General features: G+C 44.5%; 1 protein-coding gene across 3 annotated transcripts in view; it reads left to right on the forward strand.

Moving 5' to 3' along the window:
• The window catches only part of LOC142576523 (receptor-type tyrosine-protein phosphatase F-like), an 86,717-nt gene extending 78,460 nt beyond the window's left edge, over positions 1-8,257 (forward strand). For 2 of the 3 annotated variants that reach the window (XM_075686677.1, XM_075686686.1), the window contains exon 13: positions 1,312-4,058. In XM_075686677.1, coding sequence (XP_075542792.1) covers positions 1,312-1,433 — 122 coding nt within the window. In that variant the 3' untranslated portion in view covers positions 1,434-4,058. Of the gene's footprint in view, positions 1-1,311; positions 4,059-7,879 lie in introns of those variants that run through there. The other variant, XM_075686693.1, reaches the window with a different exon arrangement.
• Positions 8,258-11,386: the final 3,129 nt, after the last annotated feature.

An 11,386-nucleotide genomic window follows, 5' to 3' on the forward strand; every position in this document is an offset into this window, starting at 1 on the left:
CTTCGGACCTGACTTCTGCAAGAAGGAACATCACACTTATCTGAGAAGCGCTTTGCCAACTGTTCACCAATTTGCAATTTCCAGACTATTTGCAGACTCGAGGCTGCCCTACAGCCCACAGAAAACTATTCATGAAGTGCACACAAGCAGTGGAGTTGCCATTTTAAGCAACACCGTCAAATCTAAACCCACGAGGGATGCCTGAATTTTTACAGCAATGAGTGGTTAGACAGCAGTGAACCCTAGCACTGACAGGACAACGCAGCGAACAGAATTCTTTAGAACAACATGGCCGGGCAGCTCTTGCCTCACGCTCATATTCAACAGACTCATTAGTTTTGTCGCTAGAGCATGAATGCGAATCTGTTTTCATTTTCGTTCTTGTAATTTGAATGTTTTCGTCTGTCTACAAACGTATTACGGTTTACAGGAAAACGGAACACCGAACCTCAATTGCAACCAAAGCACCGGTAGGGCTATCTGGTGACGCTTTCTACAAGTATAGCGCAATAGAAACGTATTTGTATTTCGCCGATTTCTTGACAGACTGAAAAAAAGACAAAAAATGCAATCCATTATACCCATAGCATTGTTGGCGGCACCTTTACCTCATAAGGCATGGTGGGTTCACTTGTAGTGCTCTGAACTTTAGTTGACGTCGGCGTCACAGCATGGAGCCACCAACGCTGCTATACGCGTCTTTTTCTGGTCTTTCGGGATTCCGTGAATGGAAATGAATGTACTGGAACTGCTTAATATAGAGCATGCCCAGGTTATAGCATCACGTACACTCTTAAGCAAAATTACACCCTTTGGGTCGTAACTTGCCACACAACAATAACCGTCATCTGTATGGTCCGCATTTCCTTTCTCTAACGCTGCGAGCCCGGTACTTCCAAGTTAGGAACGGCATGCGCATTATCAGCACGACAGAGCATTCTCGACAGAAAATTAGCGAGCGCAGCGTTTTCAAGAAAGGAAACACAAGCAAGACAGATTACGATTATTGTTGTGTGGCAAGATACGACCCAAAGGGCTTAAATTTGTTTAAGAGTTTAGCTGATCCTAAGCCATGAAACCATGTTTCACCCTTTCTTGTCCGTAACGTCTGCTTTCCCGTCTTTCTCGCTTTAATACTTGAAGTTCTCTGCATCGTAATTCCATCAATTCTTAGCACCAAATATGTGAGCAAGTTGACGAAGCAAGAAATAATAACTACGCGTTGCGAAATTGAACACTGTTGCAATGCCCACAACTATTGGCATGAAAGTAGTACCCGAAATCAACTTTGACTATCGCTTCACTCTGTAGGTCTTCCTGCCGGCGCCCAGGAGTGCAGCTTCTCAGTGTCCGCTTTCAACGTGGCGACTGACGAGCGGCAACTGCGCGGGAAATCTGCCACTCTGATGATGCCTTGGCCACCCCAGAATTGATCGGATCACCATGGCTACTATCGCGTCTTACGTGAGGCACGCTCCGAACCTAGGCTAAAGTGTAGTCCTGACAATCACGATTCAAATAGACAAACGCAAAAAGACAGAAATGCAATGTTGTTGCTTTGTTGTGATTTATGCATTTATGTTGATATCACTAAGCTTACTATTGCTCTAGTATTCGTATTGTATTCTTTTTTCCTTTTGCCTTCCATCCCCCTGCGTTTCGCTTAGTTTTCTTCAACAACGTTGCCTTGTATGAGCAACCAATGATCAGGAAACTATGGACAGTCTTAGCTGAGCCTTCCAGGCATAAGCTGTCTGCAGAAGTCGCACAAGAGCAAATTAGGATGATGATGATGATGATGATGATGATGATGATGATGATGATGACTTATTGAAGCACAACTTGAGTTTCTAGAATTGGCTCGTTATTCTAAGGGATGACAAGCGTGTTTGACCCACTACTCAACGGTAGCCGAAATGAAAGCGAATCATAGATAGGGTATCCTAACACGTGGTTCTCCAAGCTCAGACTCGTGGGCCACATTTTGCCCGCGGCGGGTTTCAGCGTACAACCCGCCATTTAGCGCCGCCCCTTTTCACGACCGGCAGGCCGCGACTCTTCCTCGCAGTTGAGTCGGTGGCCCTTGGAGTTAGTGCGCAGCCGCGAGCGGCTTTAAGAATGGCTCGCTATCGCTCACATTGGTAAGCTGCGATGTACGAGCTGCGATGTACACGCGACTCATGCGACAAAAGAGGGAAGCTATTAACAAACGGAGAAAGAGCGAAGCAGTAAATGTTTAAAGCGGTCGCGTGATTATTTCCAACACAATATGCTAAAAAAGTTAGTTTCCCACCAAATTCTGTGGCGTGTAGGTTAAGACAGATGCCACTTCCACAGTGTCTTCTCCCCGCCCACTGAACCCCCTTTCCAAACTTCACCGTCCTGCTCTTCTGACGTTAACATTTCTCATCAAGGTGTACTTAACACGCTCCTCCGATTACAAGTAAAATCATCTGTTGGTCCAGATTGCATTCTCAACACATTCCTTCGGCGTCATGCGGAACCTTTAAGTAAATTTCTTGCAGCAATTTTTTAAGCCTATACATTCCGCAATACTTCCGCTCAATTGGAAAGTAGCTCGTGTTGCTCCTATATGAAAAAAGGTGACCCACGTTCAGTCTTGAATTATCGTCAGACTTCTATATTATCATCTTGTCAAATAATTGAGCACATTGTTGCTGACTACATTAATGATTTCTTAAACGAGCGTAACATTTTATCTTCTTTCCAACATGGCTTCAGGAAGGGGCTCTCGACAATCACCCAATTAAGCACAGTCATTCACTCGTTTGCTTCGGTCCTTAACAAGGCTGGCCGAGTAGATGTGATATTTTTGGATTTTCAGAAAGCTTTTGATTTAGTTCCTCATGACAAATAATTTGCAAATTAGAATTCCTTGCTCTTCCTGGCTTTATCCTCTACTGGGTTTCTGCTTACTTAACCCGTCGAAAACAGTACGTAGTGATTGATGGGCAGCAGTCCGATTCTCTTTCAGTAACCTCTGGCATGCCTCAAGGCGGCGTGCTTGGCCCACCACTATTTTTTATTTATTCTAATGACATGTTGATGTAATAGAGGCCCCTGTCAATATTCCTCTGTTCGCACACGACTATCATATTTAACGATAATAATACAGTTAATGAGCAACCATCTCTTCATTGAGCCTTAAACAACATTCTTGAGTGGAGAACAAGTGGGCAATAAAACCTAACTCCGATAAATCAGTGCTTCTACTTATAACAAGCAAAAAAAACTACCCCTGAAATTTTCTTGTTCTATTGGCCAAGACCGCTTGACCGAAGTAAGCGAGTACAAGTATCTTGGAATTATACTTACTAACAACCTAAATTGGAATAGCCACATTGCTGCTACCACCTGTCCTGCTTTTAGAAAGCTGTGTCTACTTCACCATAAGCTTAAACACGCATCCCATGAAGTAAAATTATTAGCCGATACCACTTTTATTGGACGCAAATTAGAATATTCTTGCGTTATTTGGGAGCTCTTGACCAAAATCAACATTAACGCCCTTGAAAGGATACAGAGAAGAGCCATACGTTTTATTTTTGCGAAATACGGCCGAGAAGAGTCTATAACTCAATTACTGCGGATAAATGGTTTGCACACCCATCAAACGATCAGACAGATAATACGCCTCAGGTTCCTTTACTCCTTCATAAACCGTCAATTTTCTTTAGATCCTAGTCCATAAATAACTCTTTCTGCATCCAGGAAAACCCGTCATTCCCACCCCCTCGCTCTGTCCCTTTACGTTGCCAGGACAAACCTATTTAAATGTTCTTTCTTTCTTCAACCTATAGAAGAATGGAACCTAATCTCTCTCCATCATCTGAACTCCCCTGAATAAATTCAAACTCATGTTATTAGTATTTCCTCAGTGACATTGCTGTTTTGAGCTGTTTTGTGTTTCCCTTCCTATGTTTCATATTTTGCAATTCTGCCTCTTGTCCGCGTATTTTTTGTTACCATGCTCTACTGCTTGACCCACATGGCCTGAAGTATGATGTAAGTAAAGAAATAAAATAATCTCACCTGTTGGTTGACAGAGAAAGTGAAATAGCTTACGCACTATGTACTCCCTGTCAATAGATGACCCACCTGTGCGTCTTTATGGTTGACGGCTAACTTAATCTAGCTCGAGGAGTCACTTCTGCGCATGGCATTTATGGAACCTTGACTGCAAGGCATCTTCAATGAGCTACAAAAATCTCCTCGAATATTGGAAACCTGCAGTGGAAGAAACTGAAATATATGACAGTCGACAGTCGTATGTTAGCTGAAGACCTCAGGGCTGCTTCAGTTGTGAACGTCGCTACGCAATGAGTGAGAAAAACGAGGGTGTCCTTAAGTAACTTCTCCTAAGTTCGCGTGTTCCGTTACAATGGTGGTTAAAGCGAAGTTCTGCATACACTGCCGCTCTCGCGAGGGTCGCCGGCTGACGCTTTCAGAAGAACACGTTCTAAAAACAAGAAAATATATGTATACATAGTGAAAGGGTGAAAGCCGCTGTCCTAGTTCAATTGGTAGAGCATGACACGCGTAATGCGCAAGGCAAGGACAAGTTCCCTTTTTGTCTACATCGCCCGCCCTTCTTCCTTATTATTTCTCTGCTTAATTAAAAAAAAACACTTCATTGTCTGTTGGCTTCACTTGGTAGAGCTAACAACAAGAGGGAGTATAATTGTCAAGAATTCCAGCGCCCGCGATGTTAGCGCGTTTTTTTTTTTTCAGCTACATTTGGAACATGTTGTTCGCATCAAGGGATCTTCTTGCCTACAAATACTGGAAACCAGGATTTGGCCACACATCTGCAGAGTCCTGAAATCTAGTAGTTGAAAAATTGCAGTAATTTACTTGTACTTATGTTTCTCTTTTCAGTACGACATACATGTCTCAATAGCTAGTTTACAAAATGAGTGCAACAACTTTCAATACAGAGCTAACACCGTGTGACGAATATTTCCAATTGCTTTTAAAATAACGGGTATTTTTAAGCTTGCAGCGAGAGTTCAACGATGTAGTAAAATTGAAACATCAGCTTTACAGTCGTCATTAGCGCGGCAGTTCTTTTCCACCCGTGAATGAATGCATATAATTGCAGCTAGATTATAATTATATACGTGTTTTGAATTGCCCCGCTCAATTTTCTGCTTGTCTTCGTGTTCCAGGGCTGAATTTATAAGTATATACTGTGTGCTTTCGTGAACATGAGTACATGTCTTCTACTTGTAGCTACCTTTGTTATTACATATTATTGTGTGTGTCTTCTGAAAACTCTATATTAGTGACTTACTTCTCATCAGTCTCTGGACTCTAAAATTTGTAGCGTTGCCTTTAGAACAAAAAAGTTCTGCAGACGTCTTTTCTAGACTAAACTAATTTTTTTTAAACAATTGTAAACGGAGTAAAATTTATTCTGGAGGTACTGAACAATGATTATCTCCATTCTGGAACGAACCTGATATACTTGTTCGTAATAGCACGCGTTGCACAGCTCCGGCCTCACCTAAAACGTTCGCAAAAGTGCTGTTACAATGACGAACTTATACAGGGTGCCAGAGGAGCAATTACGTACATATAACCCAGTTTCTTGCGCATTGCTCGCTACTTCTTTTTCATCCTATCTTATAGTTCAACTTGCGCCTCGTCTTCTGTTCACCCCTTTCGCATCGCCGTGCATTCTTGGTGATTCTAAATTCACAAGCAATTTATGACTTTTTGTCGAACATCAGAACATGTTCAAGTATTCGACGTCTTCCCGCGCGCATTGCTTCTGTAGTAAACTGTGATTACTTCAACAAAGATTTTGTTAATATAGTATAACGCAGACAATAATACTGTATACCACTTTAACTGCTTGGTTTTATTTGTTATCTTGTGAATTCGCTGTCTGTGCACGCTGTTAAACTCACATTGTATGCTATACGTTGCTTTATTACTCCTTTGTTTGGTTCTTAGGATATTATAGGTTATAGATTATTACTCCTTTGTTTGTTTCTTTTTTTGCGCCGATTTACCACATCCCTATTTAATGCCTATTGCCCTGAGGGCATACTAAATAAATGGTGTGATGTCACCGTCCACCCTCATTTTAATCACTGTTCCCTTTTGCCTTGTCACAGTCGCATTACCCATAGGAGCACAGTCAACTGCGTTCAGCCGCTTTTATTGCTTGCATTAGGAAACAGTTTTTTTTCTGGTGTGCTTTTTTCCCCTTCTCCACGTCGGTGGTCTTTTTCTTAGCTATAGGCTCCGGGAACCATTGAACTAATAATTGTTTTCGAAGCACCTCCAACTAAAATAATGGGCGTGAAGGACGAAGCAAAGGAATAGTAATAAAAGTTTGTAAATTTTCTTGAGAAAAAATTGCTAGCTGCTTGTGTCTTTTTAATTACCTCACAGTATTACGTAAATAAATTAAAATGTGTTACAAGCGTATTTAGCAGAAAATGTTCTAAGCACTGCGAGAGTGGCCATTATGACACTACGAGGTGCATCATACATGTATGTTCACCTTTAATTAGTCTTATTCTGCGGCTCAATTTGTATGTCTTCCTCCGGGGTGGCATAGTTGCTTTGGCATTTCACTGCTAAGCTGGAGTGCGCGACATTAAATCTCTGCGGCGGCCGTCGTATTTAGATGGGGGCGAAATGCAAAAATGCCCGTGTACCGTAAATTGGGTGCACGTTCAAGAACCCCAGGTAGTGAGTATTATTCCGAGTCCCCAACTACGGCGTGCCTCATAATCATATGCTGGTTTTGACACGTACAAGTCCGGATTTAATTTTTTTTATATATATCCAGATATACTTTGTCAGCCTCAGAAGCAAGGAAGTCCTCTGTGACGTTAAGAAATGGAAGCCCAATTTATAGCAGTCTTTCATATCGAGCAGTTTGATTGCAAATTTTATTTGCCTGTACATAATCCGACTAGCTTAAGGCTTTACTTGCATATGCATCACGACACTGAATCAATGGTCAGCCAATCTGAATTCGGTGACACTTTTCGTCCTCCCAGGATACCGAGATAACAAGCGTGTAATGCTCGCATCACGCCCTACTTCAAACAACACAATTTATTCTTTGCAAGCACATCAGACACACAGTGCGCTGAAATTCCACGAGATATGAAGTCGGCGCCTCCTTCAGCTCACTGCATACCCCGGGGAAGCCTATACTATTTGCCTGGTATTAGGCAGGAAAAAAATGAGGATAATCGGTAATTACCAGAAAAGCTCGTAATTAATCCACAAGCTCGCGTCGGAGGACCGGAATAGAAATCATTCCGTCCGCGTCACAAGATTGACGTCCCCATCGTCTTGCCTCTGTCGTCACACACTCGCGCCATACACATAGCTGTTCGTCTCACACAAACACGTTATAGTCAACCTGGTAACACTTTGTCTAATCCCAAACTATGATGGGTAGCCTGACATTAGCGAAATGCTCCGCATAACATTGATTCCTACAGTGCGTGAGATCTGGTTTATTCAACATTCTGATGCAGCTAATTTATTGCTGCGCCTTTGGCATCAAGGCGCGGACATATTCCAGTCGCGGGTACGGGCTCCACGCGCTCCACCTGCGGCGCAGTCTACAGTCTGATGTCCGGCGTATTCAGCGTGACCGGCGGCTGGCGTGGGAGTAGAGCATGTCCTACCTCTAGCCAAATTCACGAGACCGGAGGTGCATGGTGCGCTAGCTTTGCTAGCCAGCGGCATGATGACCTACAGTCCGGTTTCACTGCAGCGAACTTGCTGAATTAGCGCCTTCTCCCGACAAAAAAAGCGCTAGTTCGCTGCGCACTTAAGCGCGTGCGCTGCGACAGTAGCTGATCGCCTCGTTGCTACGATCCAGGTTCAACGCGTCGCACTATACTGGGGGCAAACTTTCGCTGATCCGGGCATCGCCGGCGTGACGCTTCGGACTTCGCCGGCCGCTGCGTGGCACTTTGGACACGCCTGGCCATATCCGCGCCTTCATGGAACCATGCATGCGTGAAAGTACTTTTGCACGTGCAACGTGGCGTGGTGTACCTGCCGAATGTCTCAAGGAGGAGAGCAAGAGAGGAGAAGACAGAGTGGTTACCCAGGCTGTGCACAAGCCAGCTGACTACGCTGAGCCGAAATAAGGGGATCGAGGGCTCACAGAAAGACACATGAGCAAAAATGAAAACGCACGCACACCCTCGATAATTATAATAAAAGAACTTTACATATGTGCGATGTTTCGCACAACACTTCCAAGGTTTGTATATCAGTGCACTTGTCCTAAAAAGCGCAACAATGCGTTCAACGCTAAAGTTCTGAGAATGGGTCCCGAGCAACATCCGATGATTCTCAGCGTATACAAGCAAACGTGAACGTTTTCTGTAGGTAATGAGATAGTCTCTTCCTTACTGCGCATGCTCCGTACGCTATTGGATTTCGATGGCTCGCATATGGCTTTATTTTACCACGCGTTACTCGGCGATCTTAATAGTTGGATGTGCTAAATAATAGTCTTGACAAAAATGGCTGCACCAGTTGCACCCGCCGCATGCGTCAGCCAAATGGGAATTGACATTTGGTGATCATTTGCGATATTTATCATTTTGATCCTTTACAACTAGGTATAGCTTCTCAGCACTATGCGTTTTAGAGAGCCTTCATGCAGGCGCGTAAAGATTCGTTAATTCATTTTCGTCTGCATTCAGGTAAGCTCTGGTTTTCTAAGACAGTAATTTGTTACCAATTCTAGAACTTACCGAAGCGTTAGCGTTAAGTCGCACAAAACTTAATTAAAGCCTCTTTTGTTTCGTGAAACGCATTTCCTTTGCTGATGCCGTACTTGTGCCTCGACGACTGCCAGGTACACGTGGCATAAAGTTCGCGCAGAGAATGGGCAAGCAGTTAGGGAAAGTGATCGCGGAGTGCCAATTTAGTGAAGTGAAGAGACTCTCCTGGGAGAAAATAATTTTTGAAGATACTATCGCGGTTTCCTTGCGGCATGGGAGTCCGAGAAATCCTCCGCTAAGGGCACCTCAGTAACGAAACTTTCTCAACTAACGTCGAGCGGCCTCACCGTAATGAAAGTTTCTATTCTGAAGTAAGAAACGTTTCCTAACGTATGAGACAATGAAGTCGCAAAATTTTTACTAGTCATGCTCCGAAGTCACTGAAAGAGCAAATTTAAATGATACGACGGTTTTTAAAGCACTATAAGCTGACATGGTGTAATGCATCTACCGAAACGTTGCATGTTCGTCTAGTGCCGTGCTGGTGAGGAAGAGGGTATTTACAACAGGGTGCAGAAAACCTTTACTTTCTGGTGTATTGAAAAATATTCCCTGTTGAAAACAGAAGTCCTACATCTACGCTCAGAATTTAGGGTTACAAATTCGGCACGGTTCACGCGAGTTCCTTCGGGAGGAGTGATACTGAAGGCACACTCACGCACGTATCGCTTTTCTTGTCGATGCGAAAGGCCTTATGTATCTTACGTGTGGGCCATCTTGCGTATCTTGCACGGGGATGATGGCAACCGTTTCGCTGGGCGGTTTTCACATTATCCATCGTCACAATCTTTCTGACAATGTATTCCTACTATATGTTCTCCAATACCTCCTGCCTGTTCAAGTCCTTGTATATTGCTGTGTCAGAGCTTCGTCTGTCTCAGTTACGTCTCGTTGTCCAGCGCTGTTACTCGTTTTCTTCGGACATGTTCCAACCAGCCCAATTTAGCACCTTATTGATGGTGAGGTTTAGAAGGCAGCCGGTGAACAACAAGACAGATCAACTGTGTAAATTTAACCAAGCCTGTTATTTACCCACTGCGTTTTAATCCTCCTAATAAAATTTATTGCAATACGTTTTGGTCATTTACCTGTAATTTACTGCTACGCTTGCGAATGTCCACCACTCGAGCATACTTAGTGAAACGTCGACACCCATAGCTATAAAATTTATTCTCATGGCTTTCACGAACAATGAAAACACGTTTATTTTGCGAGCATAGTATGAAGTTCGTTTGCTTTAGCGCAATTTACCGCCGCCTATTTCTTGCGCTAGTACCAACCACCCTTACTTCTTTATGCTCTAAGAAATGACCCGCCGTACAGCCATGTTTGTCTACCTTTCTGTAGCTCTTCAATAATGAAGTACATTCTAGAAAGTTGTTTTAGAGCGCAGCTGCTAGGTGCCCCTTCCTGCTTTGAGCGTCGGCGTCCCTCGGTGTAAGCGAGCGAACGAGCACAGGGAAGGATGAAAGAGTGAACGCGGAGCGCAGCGGGGGATGAAAAACGACGATAGCGAAGAGCGCGCGAGGACGACGCAGCGGAACCACGAGGTGGAAAACGGATGAGGAGGGTTAGGCGAAAGGGCATGAGAACAAAAGCGTAGTGCCGCGCAAGACGTGTTCTGTGGCGACGACCGCTACGGGATGGCGCTAGAGTAGCAGGCCTCGTCTGTTCATCGATGACGCCATGAATAAGACGTGCGGCGAGCGCGTCCACTGATACCATATATGGAAACAAAGCGCTGAATGAGCGGAGGTCTGTCTGCGGCGGCTGCTGTCAATCGCACCCACACGTCACCCACGCACTACCTCTCGTCATCTCCCGATTACGGAGGCAGTCGCGCCATATTTCGCTCTGTTTGCGACGTGCCACACGAGGCAGATTGTCATCGCCAGTCAATATATTGCGAAATGAAAACACATACATAGCTGCACTCAAATTTCGAGTTAGGGAGTATCGTAATCGTCGATGAATTTTTTAAAGGGGCCCTGAACCACTTTTTATTGAAGTGGAGAAAGACATTTGAAGTGAAGATAGGCTATTTCAGAACCACTTTGTCGCAAAAAGTACTTCAATGCGTTCCGCAGAAGCGGAGTTATCGGCAATCAAACACGGCCTCAGCTGTGCTTCCCTTCCTCCTCCAATGCCCTGCACTGCGAAGGCTACGGCGGAGACGTCATCGTGCCGCGCAGTTAAAATTTCCGATTTGGTGCCTATGACACGCTAAACGTAAGCCAAGCGCGGCTGTCCTGAGAGAGCCGCAGTGCGCTTAGCCACTGGACTCGTGGCGGCACCTCGCAGCGGCTGCAGTGTAGCCGAGCGTAGCGACCAATAGGAGGCGCGTATTGGAGTGTGCTTTATGACAAAATAGAGCACTCAGAAAAGAGCGAGGATCATGGGGTTTTCGAAATGAGAGCGTTTGAGAAAAAGGTGACTTCGCGCTCCGCTTGCGAGATCCACGGACTGCGTACGACAGCAGAACTTGGCTGAGATGTTCGCAGCAGTGTATGCTACCCGCTGAATATGTTATTTCACCATGCCCGAGGGGTGGTTCAGGGCCCCTTTAAAACACTTCAGCAACTTCGAAT

Source organism: Dermacentor variabilis, chromosome 1 (genome assembly GCF_050947875.1).
Source record: "Dermacentor variabilis isolate Ectoservices chromosome 1, ASM5094787v1, whole genome shotgun sequence".
NCBI classification, from domain to species: domain Eukaryota; kingdom Metazoa; phylum Arthropoda; class Arachnida; order Ixodida; family Ixodidae; genus Dermacentor; species Dermacentor variabilis.